Genomic DNA, 23,595 nt, shown 5'->3' with positions numbered 1-23,595 from the left:
TTTGCGTTTATCTTTATATAAAGAACATATATAGAATATTTTATCAATCTTTATTGAAGTATGGATCATTAAAAAGAATTATGAAAATTGAGAATTATAGAAAATATCAAAAATATTTCACGCGAATAATTACTAATTCGTTTAAGAGAATCATGCAAATAATATAGGATTGTGCCCGAGATGCCACAAATCAAAACGCGAAATGTACGGCGATATCCGTTTGTCAAAATCATGTAAAATATGAAAAATATAATTGAATAAATCGTTGAATATTTTTCATACGCGATAGTTGAGTGTAATCTAAAAACATCTGGCGAAAAGCTCGGTAGGGGAAGGGGGTCACTGGCGACGAAAAGCGGTGAGACGCGGAGCGAAGGCGTAGGGGGGCAAGGTGCGGTGGTCGATCGTCACTTCGGCATTCGCTAGGCGATCTCGGTGGGAGACGCACGTGTTTTCGAGTCGCTCCGCGTGTCGCATTAATTAACAGCAATATCTACGAACGCGAATTACATTAAGGCTGCCTAAAACTAAGGAATGTATTAAGGATTGAAAAGGATTATAGGTTGTATGCACTTTTTCCCTTTATTTCTAAGATTCATTACTCACATACGCAGTTCATGAATATTTTAAATATTTCGTGCGTCGCGGATGCACGATAACTAACAATAAAAATGAGATTCTTATTGTTAGATGCATGCTATTATTCTAAAATTGAGATATATTGGGATGTTAAAATTATTTCACGTGAGCAATTATGTAAGGAAGACCACGCTAATAAGAATCTCTTTTTACTTCTTGCCTTTTGTCAGCATTACATTGTAATTGATACGAAAAATTGTCGAAAATAATCGTCAAATATGTTCCTCGGTATATCGCAATATAATTATGATATCGCATTAAACGATTCGCGCCGTTAAAACTAGAAATAATCGTTTTATTAATCGAAGAACATTAAAAATGGGAAGAATATATTATTTTACTTATTCGTAATATTCGTTTTATTTCGGCAGTTAGACGGTTGGCGCGACCTTGTGTTGAGGATGGTACGGGGTGGCACGGAACGGCGCGTCATGTTTACGTTTACGCGTAGTTACTGCGCGGTCCCTTACTGAGATTCTGAGAAATAGATAATCGTGTCGCGTGCGGTTATTTCACATTATTTTTTAAAATCTTATCGCGAAGAATGCTAAATATAATACGAAACGTTGTATTTTATGAATAATTAATCATTCTAGTAATCGTATTACGTGAATATTTAATTTAAAATACAACATTTCTTATTATGTATCTAGCATTTTTTGCGATTATTACATGTTTCAAAAAGAAATGTGAAGAAGAGCGGCACGCGACACGGCCGCATTTGTCTGTACGAACGGTATCACACGAGTCATAAAAAAAGCAACGTTAATAATAACTGAATAATACTTTCATGCAAATAACGCAGTTCCTGCTTTCAGAATTAATATAGTTTAATAATTTAATTCTTTTTTTGTTTTCGTGCACCTTCCGTTATACGATCCGTTTAAAAATTGAACGTAATTCTTTGAAACTATTATTATCGATAAACTATTATTATCGATAAAAGAAACATTTCTCTTTTTTATTAATTAGCCATTTCATTGACTCTATTCATATTTTACAGACATCATCTATAAATAAAAGATTCAACCCTTTTATCTATATAATAGTTATATATTATATTTTTCAGATTATCTTCCCTCTCACGGGTACCTTGACGTGATGGGAGGGCTCAGTACCCAGAGGATATTTATACGAAAAGAACGGTTTTTCTCAAATCTAAAAATTTTCTGATCTGAATGATATATCTAGATAAATTTTTAGATATTGATTGAAATCGTTCTCTTCGTGTAAAAATCCAACGGGGAAGCTAACGTACTCTCGTCGCCGATTTATTTGAAAATGAACGAACCGCAGCCGGTTCGTCGTGTCGCGCATTTGTTCGGGAGTGCCGTTCAAGTAATCGGACTCAAGTTATAGTCCGCGCGCGATTATAGTCCATTATTCGCGAGTGTTTTTCGCGAGTGTCCAGTGCGAGAGGATGTGTCAATCCCAACTCTGAGAGGAGGAGGAGGTCTGGGAGAGGCATCGGGCTCCGGCGGAGCAACCTTGCGGTAAATATCTTTTTTTGCTATTGTAAAATCAATATCTTTTTTCTATTTATTCGCTTTATTTTACACTGATTTAAAATTAATAATTAAAAAAAAAGAATTATCTTAAAGTTATTTTGAAATTTTATAAATATCTATGTATTTTTAAGATTTTTTAAGAAAATGCTCGGGAAAAAATGTTTCATATATAAAAAAATGTTTATATATAATTATATATGTAATATTTATTATATAATACTTTTTCGAGTATATAATTATTTTTATAAATATGTAAGTGAATGGTAAATTAAAAAATTCGATGCTAAAAATATTTTGAAAATTATGTGATTATTTTCAAGAGAATTACGTTTACTAAATATTTTTTTAAATATTAATTGATTTTTTTTGCTTTGTTTTAATTTAGATTTTATATTCTTTTTATTACAGAATCATCATAGCGACGATGCAGATGAAACTCCGCTGTTGCGCATCAAATTGGTGAGTGATGAATTGATATTTTTGTTGAGGTAACGGATGCGTGGTGATTTTATTAATATATCTACAGATGCATATATGCATCAATTTAATAAAAATATACCTGTATAAATTTTATAAATGTATATGTAGCATTCCATGCATCCATTACCTTAAAGTGGATAAGTTAGAACAGATTAGGATAAATTTAATCCTCGATGCTTCTTCTTATTTTATTGTACATGCACTGTAAAATTTATAATATCATATTAACTCAGTTTAAGTTATTTTTTATCTTTCGTAAAAGTCGTCATTACTCTTATCCAATCTCTCATTAATTTAACTGTAACAATAAAGTAGAACTATTTCATTTAAGAAAACTACAATGTTAAAGGCTCAAATGTTGTTTTTAAATTCATATGTTAACGCGAATATATTTTTATATATGTATATATACATATGTTATATATATATACATATGTATATATATATATATGTGTGTGTATACACATAAAAAGGGTGTCTAAATATTAGGTGTTGGAATTAATTCGTAGCGTTTTACAAGTGATGGGAAGTACTTTCATTAATGTATTTTTTAATGCTCATGTGAAATAAATAACATTCTTTCATTAAAAAACGCTACGAATTAATTCCAACACCTAATATAATCGCCAAATATTTAATGGGTGGCATGTAGAGAGGACTAAACTGAGTCGAAAGGTCCTCTAATATTTAGCAATTTTCGCAATAGTTAACAAGATATTAAAAATTGCCAAATATTGGTCTCGAATAATTTTTTACTCAAATACTATCAACTTTATAGAAAAGCTGCAAGAGACAAAAATCATTTATTTTCTTCTCATAAAGTTCTAAGAATTTTTTCAGAATTTTTTATCAACTTTTTAGTACTGCATTTTCTTTTTTTTCCAATATGAGAAAATACGGTATTAAAAAATTCTATAAAAATTCTGAAAAAATTCTCAGAACTTTATGAGAAGAAAATAAATGATTTTTGTCTCTTCCAGCTTTTTTGTAAAGTTGATTGAGTATTTGAGTAAAAAATTATTCAAGACTAATATTTAACAATTTTCAGTAATTAATATTTTGTTAACTATTGCGGAAATTGCAAAAAATAGAGGATCTTTCGACTCAGTTTAATCCTCTCTACATGCCATCCATGAAATATTTGGCGATTATTTCCAGACACCCTTATATATATATATATATATATATATACAATGAGTAATTTAATCTCAGTTGTATGTAATTTAATTCAATCATAAAAATATGATAAAAGTTGATTCTATGTAATCGATTTTTTAAATATGTTTTACATTAAAATATATACAGGATGTTTGATAGTTGTACAGATAACGCTCGTGGGCAGGTAGAGCGGACTAAACTGACTCGAAAAGTCCTTTGCCATTTTGCAATTTTCGCAATAGTAACAAGATATTAATTATTAAATAGTGAAATTGAAGATCAATATTCGCCACTATTTAATAATTAATATCTTGTTACGATTGCGATGATCTATTGATCATATTATCAATTTTACAGAAAAACAGCAAAAATTGTTTGTTTTCTTCTCAAAGAGCTCTAAGATTTTTTTTCAGAATTTTTAATCAACTTTTTAGTATTACATTTTTTCATTGGCAAGTATTCTTACCAACATGTGAGAAAATACGATATTAAAAAATTCTGAAAAAAATTTTAGAACTTTATAAGGAGAAAATTAACAATTTTTGTCTCTTGTTTTTCTGTAAAGTTAATGATATTTGAATAAAAAATTATTGAAAATCAATATTGAGTGATTATTAATATCTTGTTAATTATTGCAAAATGATCAAGACTTTTCGACTCAGTTTAGTCCACAATACCTACGAGCGTTGTCAACAGAATTATCAAACACCTTGTATATTACGTCTTAATGCACTTGGAAATAAAAACAAGAATTAATAAAGTATTCGTATTTTTTGAATAAATAAAATACAGTAAATTAAAAAATATAAAGAACATATATATATATATATAAAATGTAATTAGAGTAAATGAAATTGTTTTTTTTTGTCTATAGATATTATAATATAGTACAGTGTTTGTTACAGTACAATAAGTATTGTTTTATTATTCTTTCTATCTATTTTCAAATATTCATTCAGGATTAAATTTTATTTAAGTTGGTGCAGAAAAAAGCGATATACGTACACATATATGTATATAATGCATACTGTTTTCAAAGATATTCTTTGTATTGCTTCACACTTATTATTTGTATACTTGTTACTAGTGAAATAACAGATATTTTAATGTAGCGCATTTGTCGTATAATTTATTAATCTCGCTTTTTTATAAAATATATTTTATAATTATTAATTGTTACTATAATTTACCTAAATTGCACTAAATGCACCTACTTTAGCCTAAACTTTTATAACTTATCCATATGTAGTAACTGAATTTTATACTAGTCAAAATTGTGTGACAACATGATGTAAGATCCAATATAGATCCAATATATCCAATAATTTATTGTGTCAAGAAATAAAAGAATTTTATCTTGAATTATTTTAAAAAATCGCGTTCGGAATTTTGTATCTTTTAAAATACTTAATTTTGAAATAATAAATTATACAGAAAATGATTGTAATAATTTAAAACATAAATGATATACGATATTTATTAATGTAAGGGAAAATTATCTCCCTTTTAGATCTTACATCATTTATCTGAATTTCTTATCTCTCTACATGTTTTGAGATAAGATTCAGCAACGAATCGTTCGAATCGTTAAGAATACGTACATGGGCCTTAAATTTTGGGATAGTAATTGATTTAGTAATTTGCGGTTTATGTTTAATTTGAAGTTTTGTTGTTTATATTGTGTAAAATTTATATTAAGAAATTTGATCTAATTTCATAATATTTGAGATTTATAAAATCAAAATATTGAAAACATCCCTCATAGAGATTTTTTTAAATTTAGATTTATTTTTAGTCAAATACTTATATTTTTAGTTTCGAATAGACGCGAATAAATTTATTTACACACGTGTATTAATAAAATTATTATTATTGATAATTAATATTTAATCAATTTGATTAATATGGTGGCCCCTTCGCGACGCGTTCGTGTTTCGCGCATCATACAAAGGCGTAAAATTTTACGCTTTTAGTCGGCAGCAAAAAGGAATATTTCTCCTTGCTGTCGATCTCTGGCATGTTAAGCCAGAATATTGGCCAGAAAAAAGACGAGGATCTGAACGAAGTGGGTGTTGGTGTGTAACACCAATCTAATTTTTTGAAAGATATGTATATATATATAAAGATAAATTCTGAATATTCGGGAGGGCAACTTACTCGCAAATTGCGAGTTCTTATATTGTTGATTTAAAATACAATAACTAACAAATAACAGGGCTAATGAGAGCCAGTGCAGATAATGAAGCGCAAGTTTTGTAAGTTTTTTAATCTACAAATTCTAGTTGCACTTCATTATCCGCAATGGCTCTCATTAGTTCTATTATTTATTAATTTTTTGTATTTTAAAAATTAAAAGTCTATTTTAATTATTTTCATTTATTGCTCATTTATTTAATGCGATCGCAATTAGGTAATCTCTCTGAATTTATCAGTACACGATAGGACATGGCTGCTGATTAGGCATTAGCTGCTATAGTCAGCAATGAAAGCAGTTTTGCAATTATTGTAAAATTTAATTTAATATCATTAGTTCATTTGAATTCATAAAGAACCTAAAGCAAGATCCAATCGTGTTGAAGAATTTTACAACATTTGCAAAGCTGCTTTCTCTGCTGAACACAGTCATTAACGTACATATTCGCGATGTTACACGTTAATGAAGTAATGTAGGAAGTAGAAATATACGAACAAAGATAGGATACGCGAATAGGCACGAATAAATGAAAATACGGATAAGTAGGACAAGTATAGATGGATAGGTAGGGACTGTATAGTAAAGACAATAAATATAGATAAATTGAAAAATTAAATTATTATAAATAAAATGACACTTAAATAGATTTCGCGATTGGGTAATTAAATTTGTTTTAAATTTTGTTTTAAAAAATAAATATAATTAAACTAAAAAACTATTATATAATAAATCTAACTAATAAATTATATAATATGTAGATAAGGTTACATAGACATCATGTGTACGTACTTGATATTTGAATTGCAAAGAAAAGATTAAAAATTAAATAAAATTTCAAATTAATCTTAAATTTTATTTAATTATCAACAACCCAATTGTCAAATATGATTATATATTATATATAGTTTTAATTTTATGATTATATATTATATATAATTTTAAATTTCATTGAATTTTCAGCTCCCCTGAAATTAAACTTAATATCTTATAAAATTCTATACATATACAAAGTATGTATACGCATTAATATTGTAATTAATTTTATTATAAATAAATGTATGTATAATAATATTACATACGTAATATAAAATTTATGTGAACTTTGTCCAGGTGCCATCATGTTTATTTTTGTAATTTCCGCAATAATTACTAATTTAAATTATACATTTATTGGAATGTTTATATATTCATATTAAATATATCTATTCCATACAGATAGCATTTATCTTGTCGTAGTAAATCAAATTTATTGTTGCTTTATTGATGTAAATTACACGAAATCGACAAACCATATGATAACAAAAATTGTTTATTAATTTAACGAATTTAATAGATGTTCAGTTAAAAAAATTTTTTTTAATTTGGATTTTATTGTAAATATGAAAAAGTTATTAATAATTTTAAGTGACTTTTAATTAAAAATTTGATGTTTAAAATAATGATCAATTTTTCGTCTATTTAATTTATTAAATAAGTCAGTAAAGATTCGAGCTTTGACTGAGGTAATATAGGTTAAATATTAACTTCTTATTTGTTTTTTACATTTATATTTTTAAAAATGACAAATATTAATGATTAATTTATTATGTACGAAAGCCTCATTGCTGTCCCTTGCGTCAAATGGATGCTATGTTGATGTAGTGAATGTGTGATTTGTACCGATAGAAAGTAGAAATTATTTTTACAATATCATATGAAGACTTATTCCTCGCTTTCTGTAAAGTCCATTCGCAAAGTCTAGTTTGGTATCTTGTTGGAAATTCTTGTACAGGATCGGAATTAATTCCGAGTTTTCTCGTCTTGCACTGGAAGTAATAATTTTGTCAATGAGTCAGACAATTATATGCTATATATTTTAAAATCAAGTTACGAAATTAATTTAGTAGTATACTTTAACATACAATTTTCGTCGCTTTTTTTGTTTTATTAAATGTTCTCCCACTAAGTAATAATAATGTTAGTAATAGTACTATATCTTAATAACAATACGAATTTAATATTATATAATTAATGTATGGATATACATATAATGATTATTTTTTTAAATCTAAATTGTTAAGTAAATAAATTTAAGCTTTATGCAAATAATTTGCTTATTTTTCGATGATTGCTCTAACAAAACAATATGATTACGAATGTATATATTTAATTTTTTAACTGTTATTTTAAAATCATTTTTAGGTATTGGAGACATCCCGCCATTCCAGAATATTGTTAATTATTAATTTATATTTATATTATATACTTTTCTATGATAAAATACATGCAGATATATTACGAGATTATATTTAACATATTTTGATTTTAGATAATTTTTTTATCAAAATACCTTATGTTTTTTTATAAATGATATCGTGATTACATGAATTTAATTAAAAATGTGTGAATACAAAAAATTTGAGATAAGTCGAATAGATACCTTTATATTAGCGAGGTATTAATAATTAAAATTTTGGGAAAATGCAGAAAAAAAAAGATTGTTAAATTTTATATATAATAACAAATTTTTCAGAAAACATACTTAGTTCTTTAAAATCTCGTTATTATCAAGGTCGATTTATCTCGAACAATTGGTACCCAAGATACTTTTGTATTTATACATATAAAAAATTACAATAATGTATGTATTTTATTACTATTAAATATATTCCTTCGTAATCACTATTCCATAAGAAAATCATTTTATCTTTTTATTTTTAATAAGAGATGATTTGTAGTAATGTGTGGCAGAACATATAATTTCCTCGCAAATTTTGATATTATATTAAAAATGCAATAAAAATGTAATTAAAATGCTACCAAAATTATTTCTATCTAAGTGGTCTGAAAGATTTGGAATTCACATCCTTCTGTAATAAGACCGCTGGTGTTTGACAGATTACTTAACTTTTTTTGCGAATGGATCTTATGACTTTGACGTAGAATCAGAATACAAGTTCGCTTTTCTATGAAGATTTTTTTCTTCTTTGTATCGGATACTAACCTTATCACAACGGACCTTGATGTGATCAAATTATCGGGATAATTATCTTAAATGCGATGAAAGTCTTGTCGTAAATGTATTAATGACTTTTTATTACGATATTAATAAGTTTTATAATATAATCGCAAGTTAATAATTAATAGTAAGTACGATCTAATTGTTGTTATTTTCATTCCACATTTATCAATATTTCATTAAACATTGGTTTAGAAAATTTGTGTTATCATATGTATTTTCGACATTTTCGTATAATACCTCATTACTAAATTTTGTTAATTGTACTCCTATAATATATAATAATTCTTATTATATTTCGAACAACATTTTTTATTATACATTGTATTGTAAATAATTATTATTGTATTATTAAAGGATTACAATAAAAGATAATATTAAAAAGCTACACAATGTAATTATTTTATTGTATTTCGCTAATCATAATGCAATATGATTTTAGCGAAATATAATAAAATAATTAAAGAAAAATAGAGAGATATAAAATTAAAAAATAAATTTAAAACATACTTACCTGCAGAAACGGACTAAATTTATTAGTAACTCGTTTTTTTACAAGGGAATATACTTACAAAGAAAAGAGGACCGCCATTGAAAATTGGCGGGAGTGGTGGAGGGCCTCTAAGGTTGATTCATTTTTATTCATATAAATTTTCTTCAACAATTTTAAATTAGATGTAGTTTGCTCATACAATTAGAAGAGTTCCAACTTTATTCAAATTGCAAATTGTAAATATAATTATATATAATTATATAAGAATAAGAATGGGGTAGAGAGCCTACAATCATAATGACGCCATACGGGTATCACTTGTGATTGGTCCGCCATGTTTTAGCCATTCCCTCTAGTTTTTTCATTATTTTCTAAATTTTGAATTTATCAAAAATTGTGACAAATTAAAAAATGATAATAAATAAATATTGTTTATAAAATAATAAAACTTTTACATATATTATTTATTATAAAATTTCATTTATTTTGTACTATTGTAATATTGTACATTTTGTAATATTGCACATTACTTTATACAAAACGTTATTTATTGCACATTATTTGCGCTATTAAATTCGCTAGTTCATTATCCATTCTCTGTTCCTACATAGAAGCAAAATGCATCTATGCATATATGTGTAATAATATAAAAGAAATCAAAAATTATATATATGAAAAATATTATATATGTATATACCATTTTATAAAATATTATATATTAAATATCATAATTATCATATTATTTGATTTAGATTCACAATGCAATGATATATTGTATAATTGAAAAGATTACGACAAAAAGAGAAAGAATTAAATTCGTAACCAATGTAATGACTATTCATATACTTAGTGCCAAGACACTACACCGTGTCTTCAGATATTATAATTAATCTGTGTATATTTTATGTTACATTTTTATTTTAATATTTTAATATTTTAAATACATTATTTATAAAGAATAAATTACTTTACCTCACATACAGATGAATTTTTTGACGGTGTCCAATTTTTATATTTGCCATTTATACTCTTTAATCAATTCTTTCTGTTTTTTCGGAATTATTTTCATAATATATCCTTTTTTTAATGAATTGTTACAAAACGGTATTGTACATCTAATCATATTTCTAAAATAATTTCGATAATTTTATTTTTATCAATGTACCTTTACGTATCTATGTCGTTCAATGCTGTTGCACTTAATCCTAAAACTGATAGTCTGTTGGATAGACTGAGACCGTATATCTCTTTCTCTCTCGCAGAATTTCGCTAAAATATGACGTCATCTCTCATATGGCGCCACTCTGATTATAGGCTCTCTAGATTAGATGACTGCAAAAGCAGTACTCTATTGTCAGTTAGTACTAGTCAGTTAGTACTAGTCAGTTATAATTCTGTTATCAGTAGAGATGATTATATTTTTATTATCACGTTGCGTAAGTATACGCGGCATATATTAAGTTGTGAAGGATAGTTCTCATAAAAAGAGTGGATCGTAAATCGCGAGTTCTCTCTTCAAAGATCGCAACTGCCATCAAAATCACGTATTTACGGCGCTTTGATCCACAACAATTTTTCGCAATCAGACAGACGCGATAAATTATTATAGGAAAAGGTGCATGGATTACTGATGATGGACTCCAGGATGTATATTTACATTACACTCAATGAAACTCAATCATATTATAATCATCATTATCAATGTTTATTATGTATGTAGACAGGTGTATTGTACTTTTAGGTGAAAACAAATTACAATACCTTACATACAAGTGCCTACATTATGCAACGTAATCATTGTAAACGAAATATAGATACAAATGATTATTTATGTAATTATACTCCACCGTTGTATATATATATTTCTTTTCCTCTACTTTCCTTTTTTAATTACATTGTTCTTTAATTACCTTAATGATAGCATACAGTCAACATATTACATCGTCGATCTCTAAAAACGAGGATCAATTATATGTATACATTACGGCGATGATAAGTCGATACATTCAGAGTCTATCGTCGATACAAAACGCGCTGTTTACTTACAAAGTAATGTTTCTTTTTTTTTTACAAGGAGAGATGTGTAGACTTACATTACACATCGATCATAGGTCTCTCAAAGTCTTTATTTTTCACCCAGAAAAAGATACATAGCTTATACTAGAAACGCGGAATAAATAATAGTTACAAAACAAGAATCAAACATATATGAATAGATTGAGTAAAACAAATTGAAGACAGGAAAAAAAATACGACGTTCTAATTAAATATGTAAGTACACGCTACTGGATGCGGCTCGATATTTAGTTATTCAAATGCAAAATTACTCATTTCAAAAGTATCGACGGAGAAATAAAACGGAGAGAATCAATAAATAGAATTGCGCGATTAATCGTCAGAATCAATTGATCTCGACGATGAGAATCATTTATCGAAATTGCCCTGGTGAAAATTTTTCTTGGAATTCTTCATAAATATAATTTTTCAGAATTTCTATACAAATTTCAGAATTTTTCAGAATTTCTATAAATTTTTAGAAAATTTCTCGGATTCTTTTTACACGAATTGAAATACTTTCTAGAAATGCTAAGAGACTCTATGTTTAATTCTGAAATATTTTAAGATTTCTAAAATTTCTCATTCTGTAATTTTCGAAGGAAATTTGTGAAATCTCATAAAGTTTAAAATATTTTTTTAGAAATTTTCACAAATTTAAAAATTCTGGAAAATTCTTAAAAATATTTTATGCAAAATTTTTAAAAATATTATGAAATACAGAATCTTTTTCATCGGGGCAAGAGAAACATATCGGAGCGTTCGTTAAACCTAGCACGAAGGGAACAAGTACAATAAACAAGATGTGGTAAACTAGAGTTATTCTTTAAAAGCCGCTTACAGCTATCTGGTCGTCCTATAGAGGACCTTGCACAGCATATACAAGGAATTATCCTTAACGCCGCAACACGCTGCTCCGCTATAAAGTTAGAATGTCTTACACGTGCCATTACTCGCACCATCAAGCAATCGACGCAGTCAGTCAGACACGCACAGTACATAAAAACATTTATCTAGAGTTATACGACCCCCAACTTCGTCGTCTTGTCGAGTAAGCTATCTATAGTTAAAAGAAGAACGTTACGCAAGTCCTGCGCTATTTCTAGGACCCTAGAAAGAGACTTTATTGTCAAAATACAAAGACTAATCGAGTAAGAAAATCATTCGCTAATTCGCCTTACCGATAGCGAGAAACAATGCACATCGATAAGGCCGGTAAGAAAAGTTACAAAATAAAAAGAGAAACAAACGGCTTGCTTGCAAAAAGGTCTTGTTTTTGTGACAGATCGTATTAAACTATTCAATGTATTAAATTCGCTTCATTCATTGTTATATTCAATGGAAGTTTAACATAAAATTGAAACGTCATAAAAAATCTTTGAAATTTCTCGAAATCGGAATGGAAAATTAAATTATAAATAAATAAGAAATTCGACTAGAAATTTTAATTAAGTGTTTATTAATATTTCTGTAGTTAATATTTACCAAATCTACTGAATATTTCTGCGACTAAAAATTTTCTCTTGGATCTGATTCTAATAAACGATTTGATGTCTCGTGGTCAAAGCTCTCTTGGTTTCTCTCAGGATACCCTATAGATATTCGAGAGAACAATATACGTCCTACCTTCGGGAAATCAATTCGGAACTCCTTTCTTCCCCCTTCCCTCTTCGCGAAACAGGCCGTTCAAATATAGCTCTACATCTATATACTCTGCTTACTCGGCTCGCAGATTATCCTTTGCAATGATCCTTGCTGGTATCCCAGCGAGACGAGTACACTAGTGTGTCGTAATACTGACAGTAAAGAGAATAATCGCTATCAACGTTAAAAATTAAGCTCACCCCCTGCTCTTCCCCCTCCCTCTCTCCCTCCTCTAGCACAGCTCGGTCTAAGTTATAATCACGATAATAACTACAGATAACACTTATCCTCTACCCTATCGTTATTGTTGTCGTCACTCTCGTGTGCGGTACCATCTATGCGAAACATTCCTTCGGATTTTGTGGTCATAAAACTAATCCCAAGGTAACCGAGGATAAATAAATTATGGTACTGCATTGTCCCTTGGAGGACAGAAATCTCCAAATGGAGATAACGAGCTTCATCTTTCCTCTTCACAAAACGTACTTACATATTATGGATAAACAAATAGTTACAAATTCTAGCCATATTATTAGACGCATCATATTTTTTATTCTTCTGAGTATCAAATATATATTATATCGTCGATGATATTATCTTAGCCGCTCCTTCTGAAAGTATTTATGATATTTTGGATGTTTTCAATTCATTACATACTAGATTACAGTTCACCATGGAGATAGGTGATGGAAGAATAAGTTATTTAGATACGATGATAATTATCGATGAACGGAATCTCATTTTTGATATTTACCGTAGAGCAACCTTTTCCGGCAGATTTCTTAATTTCCATTCACACCACCCGCTCTGTCATAAAAGAGGTGTGATTTATGGGGCCGTGGATAAGATATTTTGTTTGTGTCATCCGAAATTCCAACAAAATAATTTGATTGACGCTATTAAGATTTTTTTACAGAATGGATATCCATTAAGTTTTATTTTTTCGACTATTCATAATAGAATAAAATATCACATTAACAAGTTTAACAATTTTAATAAGAATAAGGATGACAGTGGGGGAAGGTTCTTTACGATTCCATATGTTAATACGATATCCGAAAGATTTATACCTGTTGTTAATATGCTTAATTGTAAATTGGCTTTTACTATTCCTAACACATTGAGAAGTTTCATAAGGAGAGGAAAGGATGATTTGGAACACGTTCAGAGTCAAAATGTGGTTTATAGAATATCCTGTGATGATTGTGATGCCAGTTATGTTGGCCAAACTAAAAGACAATTAAAGACCAGATTGCATGAACATGTTTCTGATATCAATATAAGTTCAAAATCTCCATCAGTGATTTCCAACCATCGCATGGTGGAGAATCACAACTTTAAATGGGATAAAGTAGAAATATTGGATATAGAGCCTTCATACAACAAAAGGTTGATATCAGAAATGGTTCATATTAAAAAACAGAAGCATGGGATTAATAGACAAAATGACACGGAGTCTTTGCCGGAATTGTATTCTGACATTATACATTCACTTTCTCCTTTCTAACATCTTCTGTCCTTTTCCTCCTGTTTTTCCTTTTTCCGTTTATTGATAATGTTTTTCTGTTTGACATTTCGTTGTGTGACATCGTTTAAGTCAGATGCTCGTTACTTTTGCGAATTTGCTTTAATAACCTATTAAATTAAAAAGACTATTTTACTGTACCACAAAATGGACCACATTTCACTTTTTTTTCTTGTTGTGTATTATGGGACTTTTAACAGATTTACTAAGGTATATCATCATATTTTTAATTTTTATATGATTAATATTAATTATTTTTGTATACGGTTACTTTCCAGAACTTTCTTATGACTTTGTTAATTCTTGATAAAAATGACTCACAGCGTATTACACCGAAAGAGGAAAGAATTATTTGTTAATTTTAAGAATATTGTAAGATTATGTATTAATTTTCAATTTAGAACGACATTTATATTATTGTATGATGGCATTGAAAATGACTCAATTGGAGTTGAAACGTTTGTTTCATTTTATTGTATTTTAAATGTTTTTGTATTAAGTTTTCTTAGCTGAATTATAATTTTTTATTTGCGTCATTGGCTCGTTGCCCTTCTTTTATACTACCTTTGTATATTATATCTATTTTGTATTATGTGTTGTGCGATGAGTTGAAATTGTAAAGAAAATAGTTGTCTATAAAATGATTGTTATTTGTTTTAATTCACTCATCACAATATCCATAAAAAAGCACAAACTTGTTAGAAGCGACAACAAGAAAAGTATATGTGTTTTCTATTTCTATTATTTCTATTATATTATATTTTATTTGTTTATTCAAAGTATAGTTTAATTAAAATTATTATTAGAATCAAAATATTAAGAGACACCAATGGTAGCTTAACAGAATATTTGAAAACATATAGGTATCTCTTTTCATTTGATGAATATTATTAAAATTGTTTCTATTAATTAAGAATATATAAACAAGAGAGAAAATCTTACCATAGATATATAAAGAATTGTCATTTTTCGTCAGTTGAGATGAATCTACTAAAAAATCTCTGCGTCTAATAATATGGCCAGGAACTATAAATTACATTAGATGAGAACTCTGGTAAACGCGATGCGATATGAGGAATAGACAGAACAAATCGATCAAATTCACGAGCTCGCGTTTGTAAGCAAACTCGAAATTCCGATAATTAAACTCAAGCTTATAAATTTAGAATCTCGACTCACAAATCCGCATCGGTTTTATGAAGAAGCCTCCGATCTTACAATTTTATATAAATAGGATCCGAGAAACATGGAGTTTCCGGAGGAAATTCATCGTCCCCGTCTCGCTGCCAGGAGATGAATTGCGACAAGCAACGATTACTGACACGATTGTGCGCCCGAGGAGGTCCGGGACAATCTCGAGGAGTGTCCGTCATATATATAAAATAGTATAAAACGCTACATTAACGTACCGAGACGGCCGATTGTATTCTGCTTGTGCCGAGCGTTAACGGAGGATCGCCGTTACCGCCTGGAACAAGACCGAATTTCAGAAAGACATCAACACTATTCCGCAATTGCGTAACCCTTTAACCGGTATTTTGCTTTCTCGAGATATAAATTATATATTATAAAATATATAAATAAATGAAACAATATAATGCTCTGCATATGTCTCAATAATTAGACTTTGAGATTTGTAGATGAATATTAATTTAGCACGTTGTCTGCCCAGCGAATTTTTTATCATATGCAATATATGTAGAAATATGATAATAATAGAAACACAAAAAATTGTTAAAAATATTGTATAAAATTTATAAAATACAATAAAATACTCATTATATGATATGATTAAATAAAACTTCATTGTAATGGATAGTATAATTTTGTATACTTTTTATGTTATTATCTAATTTATATCATTCATAAGTTTAATTTGAATAATATTTATTTTTTACAAGTGTTTTAAAAAATTTCATTTTACTAACCAAGGTGCCATTAAAAATTTAGGCGCTGGATGACTATTGTGTCAGTAAACGTACTAAGACAACATGTGCGTTTTGAATTCTTTTAGATCCTCGAATTTCTTCGAATTAAATCCTTCAGAATTTTAGAAGCCATTTTACCGGTTAAAAGATTGCCTTATTAAAAACTTGCGCAAAGGTACATATATAATATAAATAACGTAACTAGCTAAATAAATATAAATTTCCAATGTATGTACAAAGAGCGGCGAACGTTAAGCACGTTAAAAAAGGAAAGGACCGCCAGTGATAACGCAAACGCCGGTAATGAAGCCTATTATCACGCTCGCGAGAAGGAAGACTGCGCAATTCCATCTCTCTGCTCTTTACCGTCCTTTGGAACGGTAGGAATGCTGGGATAACGAAATCGATCGTCGATTGTGAAAAGCAAATAGGTTCCCTGCCGAAAGTATTTAACTGTTTGTACAGAAGAAATTTTCATGATACGTACATAGCGATATATTTTTTTTAATTTGGTCTCCTCATCCAGTTAATTAAATGGCGAGGAATTTAATTAAATCTATCCTATTGTTTATTGTGCAATATCGCACTTTCGCTCTGGTTCAGAAGTTCACAAAAATTTTATATACGAAAAATTATTAAAATGGTATCCTAAAATTCTTCTAGACATTTGGAATTTTTAAATTTTTAAATTGTTTTTAATTTTTTACATATAATAGCTTTTACATATTATTATACAAATATCGGAGATTCTCCGGTTTTTTTAATATTAATTTCGATGCTAATTATTGAAACTTTTCTATAACAGACTACATAATGAAAATATATAGGGGAGACCGGGGCACTATGAGTCACAAAAATTCAAACTCTTAAAAGTATACTTAAATATAAAAATTTTTGTATCATTTTTTGTAATAATTAAGGTATAGTGCATACTTTAAAATTTAATAAGTATACATTTAGTAAATATTTATTAGTTTTTAAGAAAAAAATAAAAATATTTTTTAACAATATAAAGACTAGAATGTAAGGGGAAGAAGGAGTTAGCACGATACTCGGTACGCAAGTATTGGGTGGATCCATATATTCGTTCAGTTTTTGAAGGTAAAATGAAACAAGTTTTTTTCATACAAAGAATGAATTTTAATCAATGATATGATTCTCCGTTTTTGCACTACTAAGAAAAACCGAACGAATATATGGATCCACCCAATATAATAATGGAAATGTTTATGTGTCCATTTTATATTTTTTAAGAAATGACTCAAGCTGCCCCATACCCGGGGTACCATGAGTCACACACAAAATAATAGGCTTATGCAAGAAATAACAGTGACAAAGGTTGAAAAATATTTTCAATTAACTTACACATTCTTAGCATAGTCTGATACACTGATACAATAAAATATAATTGCAACTAATAATTATTAAATAATACAATAGAAAATTATGGAAAAACAAATAAAAAATAATCATTAAATAAAATAAAATAAAAGATTACGATAAAATAAAATTAATTGCTAGATAATAGAAGTATAAACTGCCCTTTTAGTATACATATATATTTTCTGTATTGTCCCATTTCATCATGAATATTTAATGTATGACTTATGGTACCCCAATTATATATTTAATTATACATTTAATCAAAAATAAATTAGATTATTACGTGTAACGTAGTAAGATGAGAAAAGATGCGCAAACCTTGCACCTTCATACATGTATCTTTTACTACAAAAATATTAAAACATTTTTATGCGGTTAAAATGTTACTATTGCATCATGAAAATCATTAATGACCGATGCTTTTCAATACAATGGAATTTAATCACTGACATCTAAATAAGAATTATGGGCAATGAAGTGACAGTCATATAGTACCAGTAGTGTCAATTTAAACATTCTAAATTATGTTAAACAATCGATGACCCAAGATACTCCATGATCCATGGTGCCCCGGTTTCCCCTAGATTTTACACCAAATATGTATATGTGTATCTCTACCAAGTACTATAAGAATTTACAATAAGAAATTATTGAAAACAGAAAATAAAAACAAGAATAAAAATGTAAAAATAGGATAAAGTATTACTAAAGGAAAATAGAGTTAAAACGGCTTTTGCGAGATAGTTATGTCTCACCTGCATTATTTATAACAAACAATTAAAATTTTGTATGAAGACAAACTTTATGATATTTATTACAAAATTTTAATTTTCAAAAATTTATCTAAATTTAAGTTTTATTAAACTTTTTCGCAAAACTTAATTTTTATTTAACTTAATGTTTAATTTTTTAAATGAGTTATCTCTAAATTCAAAGATTCAAGATAAGTGTAAGAATTTAAAGAATCCAGAAATTCAAGATCTCTCCGATCGCTACACGTATTCTTCATACAGTTAATTCAATAAACAAATAAGTTATAGGGTTGTGCAAAGATTCTCGTCTTTTTGATTTTTTTTAAAAACCTTAACATATTTATTTATAATTTCACGGAGGCGTGCTGATAATGTCTCACTTCTCGCTCAAGAAAAATAAGAATTTCTAACTCAAAGAATTCAATGGAATATAAAATTCTCTCTAAGAGACTTATGTCCGTTTCTACCAACTTAACTTAACTTTAATCGGGAACTTACTCTTCATCTTTTTCTAATTCTTAAAGTTAGAAAAAAATAAAGAATTAGTCGAATCAAGATTAAACTACATAAAAACGAGCATTAAAGATTTAAAGTTCGAGTTCAAGATTTTAAGATACAAAAAATCCGAATATACAAAGATTTAAAAAATCTTTTATTACATATCCTTTCAGTCGTTTTTTTATATTCTTAAACATCCTTTCACGCAATGCATCAACCAATGAAAGGAAATCATTCTTTTTATTTTAAAATAAATATTACAAATATTAATATTATAAAACTAAAACTTTAAATCATTACGTAGAAATGCATTTGCGTTCACAAAGAATCGAATTCATTTCGCCGATCAGCATATTCACTAAAAGATCCTTCGTCTCTTCTGCCTCTGTACCGCTTCTGTCACCGGAATATATTTTCCATTTCTTACATCTTAAAAATTCACCACTTCGATGATAAAAAAAGTTATACAAAGGTCCCTACGCCTTTAACGTTTCCATCGAACTTATCACGAGCCGCGAACTTATCACGAGCAGCAATTCACGTTTCGCGCCGCTGATTCGCACTGTCACGTTGATGCAGTTGAAAGCAGTTGCACCTTGCAATCCCCGTTTAGACGGTCCCCCTTACGTAATTGCATTCCATATAGTCTGCCGACTACAGAATGTTCGAGAGGCAGTCGAACAGACTTGTCGCGAAAAATCGCGTATTTCGATAAAAGAGATTCTCGCGATTTTAACAAAATTCTTTTTCCTAATTCAAGATCGAGTTTCTTCAACCGACAATCGAATTGAAGAGTTCATAATTTCGAGCTGAAAATTCGGAGAGAATCAAGCTTCGGAGGGAGGATCTAGAAAGATCTCGGGACTTTGATTCCATTTTGCGGTGCTGCGCGCCACAGCTTCTTTCCCCGTGTCGCGATGTTAAATCGAATTTGCTTTCCAATCTCGATGCGATTCGCGAGAAAATCGATTGCAACGTGATAACGTCACAAAGTCGCGACGCGCCTCCTTCGTGTTTTATAATTGGAATTTTCCCAAATCGAAGAAAACCGACTACGCTTTTAAGGAAAAGACGTTTTGCTGGAGTATCTAGAAATTGAACTAAAAATACAAATCTGAAAAACATACTGACTAAAATGTTAAGACTTTTTGCGGTATTGCTTGAGATTTCTACGTTTAATAATTAAGTATTCTGATAGCCCAGTAAATTTATTTTTAGATATGTATTTATAACTAAAAAATCCTGCATAAATCATATGGAAAAAGTGACTTTAAATTGATTAAAACTGTGATATTTCATGGATTATGAAAAGCTGATTAAGTGTTTCTTCAGACAAAACCATAAAAAATGGACAGATCAGGACTGTGATCAGCACTATCTAAAAGTCTCTTTTAAGTTTAATTGGACTAAAAAATATCTTTATCTGCTAAATTATTCACTTTTTGATAATTTAATGGTTTTATGCACAGAATAACAAGATGAATGTAAAGAAAACACAGTTACTTTTCAAAAAATTATATAATTTACATACTTTTTTGTAAAATTTTTTAAAAACAACTGTTTTCTTTACATTAATTGATTCATAAAGTAATAAAAGTATTAAGATACAGACCAAAAAATAAATAATATTAGATAAAAGATATTAAGTCAAAACGGATCGATGAGATTAAACACACGTAAGTGAAAAACATCATATTCGATCGAGTCGGTTCTGCCTAATAATTTATTTACAATTTTCAATTTAAGTTAATTATACCCCGTTAATTAAATTTGTCGATTTTGAAACACAGTCCTGAACCAAAACTGGAGCAGCAACACATCACAGTAGATAAAAATACCTTTCAATCCGATTAGATCCAAAATAGCAACTTTCAAATGGTGCCGCATGATAAATCTGGTCATTTTTTATGATTTTGCCTAAGAAAACTTTTATCAGCATTTCATAATTTATAAAATATCAGCATTTCATAATCTATAAAATATCATCATAGTTCCAGCTAATTCGATCGAAATCACTTTTTCTGTGCGGGATCGTTTTTAGATACTTCAGCAAAATTATTCTATGTTCTAATCTTGAGTTCCGCTTCGAACTTCGTGATCGAAACGCTCGAAAAAGAGCCGTGATTTTTCCCTCTTATCAAAGACGATGATCGTATTTCTCGTAGCGAAATTCTCGATTCGCAAGAGTAAACAGAGGCCTCGAGGCCTCCGCCTCTGAAATTAGAACCATCAGGATTGACGTTGCCTCGCGGCAACCTCTTCGAAAATCGATATCACGAATGAAAGATTCCTCTCGCAAGATTCTCGAGACGGAAGGGAGATCCTGAGACTTTTGAGGCTTCGCCGAAGTTCCAGTCGCCAAAATCGAAATCGCCTCGCAATTCTTCCGCCGGGTCGATATCAAATCAAAAGCGAAAGCTTTCTCTCACGGGATCCTCGGAGTCAGGAACGCGCGGACGCGATTACGGGACCTCGAGACGGGACCCTCGCCTCGGGATTCGAAGATTGGCAATTGAATTGGTGTAAAAATCGGTCGAGACACTGCTCTCACGGGAACCTCCGGGTCGAGGATGAGCACATGACGGTGCCCTTAGACGAGGACTTCCAGACTCTCGCGCGAACGTGCCTTTTGCTGTCCGCACTTGCCGTTAGCCTGCACTATCATTGCTACCGATTGGCAGCCGGTCTCGGACGCCACCGGTCGCATCGCCGGCATCGCGAGCCTTAGTTTGTACCAGAATTTGCGGCCACCACTGCCGAAGGCGGTACCATTGCCGCCACTGCCACCGCCGCCGCCGTCCTGCCAAGACAGGATCGTCAGCCGATCGAAAGAGGTATTGTCGGCGTCGCGACGATCCCGCCGCGATCGCTTCGCGATTGTCGCTGTTGTACTCGGCAGTCTCTTCAATGTGACGACGATCACCCGGGTTGGAAGCGACGACAGCTGCTTCAACACCGCGCCGACGCTCGCGTCCGTCCAAATATTATCCAGGGAAGCGGGGCTGAGCACAATGACGATTCGTCGGGCCGTGTTGGCGTGAGGACTGATTTCCAGGCTCCCTGCGAAACGTCGAGAAGATATTAGAATTTACGATCAAAGAAATTTAAATAAACACTAACAAATACAATTTAAATAAATTTAGTTTTTAACTTAGATAAATATGAGATTCGGCTTCAGTAATCTTGGCCTTGTTATATACTGCCATAGAAATTCACCCGCATAAAATCTATCAAATGATGATATAAAAAATTAAGATATTATAAAATAGTAATTTTATTATTCTTTTATGTAGTATATTTTAAGGTATTATATACATATTAACACTAATTGCAAAAGATTTCTAAATTATTTTTAATTTCATATGCCAAAATGTATTCCGTAGAATGTAAAACATTAATAGTATAATCAACAAATTTCAAGAATTCGCTCAGAGAACACAGATATTGATTTATGGCGTTTGCTATACCTATAAGTGTATGTTGCCAGCCTATCTCCATAGATAGAGATAGGCTGACAAAGGCTTTACAAATAATTTTTAATTTTATATGCCAAAAGCAAATTTTTGGAATTTATCGATTACACTATCAATGTTCTATGAAATAAAGACGATATATTTTGACATATAAAATTAAAAATAATTTATAAAACTTTTGCAATTAGCGTTAGTATGTTTCCAAGTATCTTAAAATATATAAAAGAATAACATAACTGCTGTTTTATAATGTTCCAATTTTTTACACGACCATACAATAAAATTTACGCTGATGTAAGAACTTTCATGAACGGTGTATTATATTGTGATTAATGTTATCATCCTGAATAACCAAAAACTCTTATTTATCACTCGTTGTTTATAAAAAAAGTCACTAATAGGTGCAATAAATCATACGAAATGTGTTTAATGTTACAAATTGGACTTTACTTACAATTAACATAAATATTATATTTACATATTATTTACATATTTGCATATTTAAATGCTTGGACAAGAAAGAGACTTTACCTTTCCTCCTACATCCTATAGTGAGAGAAAAATTTGGTATTTTTATATAACTATAATTACATATTACTATAATTATGATTATTACTACTATAATATCAATAAAAATAAATATACGTATAGCTTTATGAACAAATAGTTGACAATCGAAAACAAATGGTTGTTTCAAAAAATAACTTTAAATTATAACAACTATTTTTATGATAAAAACTATAAATATAGTCATTTTCGGTTGCAAACTTTATATATATAATTTTTATATACATGTGTGTGTGTGTGTGTGTGTGTGTGTGTGTGTGTGTGTGTGTATTTGTTGATAGAACTATACATATAGTTACT

The 23,595-nt window shown here is 29.5% G+C and overlaps 1 protein-coding gene and 2 long non-coding RNA genes across 3 annotated transcripts in view; 2 read left to right on the top strand and 1 right to left on the bottom strand.

Annotated features, from left to right (window-relative positions):
- The first annotated feature begins 419 nt into the window (after positions 1-419).
- LOC147906829 (uncharacterized) lies at positions 420-2,999 on the top strand. The gene is made up of 3 exons (XR_015547973.1): positions 420-562; positions 1,709-2,132; positions 2,556-2,999. It is a non-coding gene; the product is annotated as an uncharacterized LOC147906829 (long non-coding RNA).
- Positions 3,000-13,540: 10,541 nt separating this feature from the next.
- LOC147906828 (uncharacterized) lies at positions 13,541-15,230 on the top strand. Its single transcript, XR_015547953.1, has 2 exons — positions 13,541-14,904; positions 14,973-15,230. It is a non-coding gene; the product is annotated as an uncharacterized LOC147906828 (long non-coding RNA).
- Positions 15,231-17,843: 2,613 nt separating this feature from the next.
- Positions 17,844-23,595, bottom strand: part of LOC105152046 (interleukin-1 receptor accessory protein-like 1) — a 242,216-nt gene continuing 236,464 nt past the window's right edge. The window contains exon 7 of the mRNA XM_011066072.2: positions 17,844-22,315. Coding sequence (XP_011064374.1) covers positions 21,846-22,315 — 470 coding nt within the window. The 3' untranslated portion in view covers positions 17,844-21,845. The remainder of the gene's footprint in view (positions 22,316-23,595) is intronic.

The sequence above is a fragment of the Acromyrmex echinatior genome, chromosome 17, assembly GCF_024713525.1.
Source record: "Acromyrmex echinatior isolate Ae372 chromosome 17, ASM2471352v2, whole genome shotgun sequence".
Taxonomy (NCBI): Eukaryota; Metazoa; Arthropoda; class Insecta; order Hymenoptera; family Formicidae; genus Acromyrmex; species Acromyrmex echinatior.
Note: the sequence above shows the minus strand (reverse complement) of the source record. Positions and strands in the feature narration are given on the sequence as shown.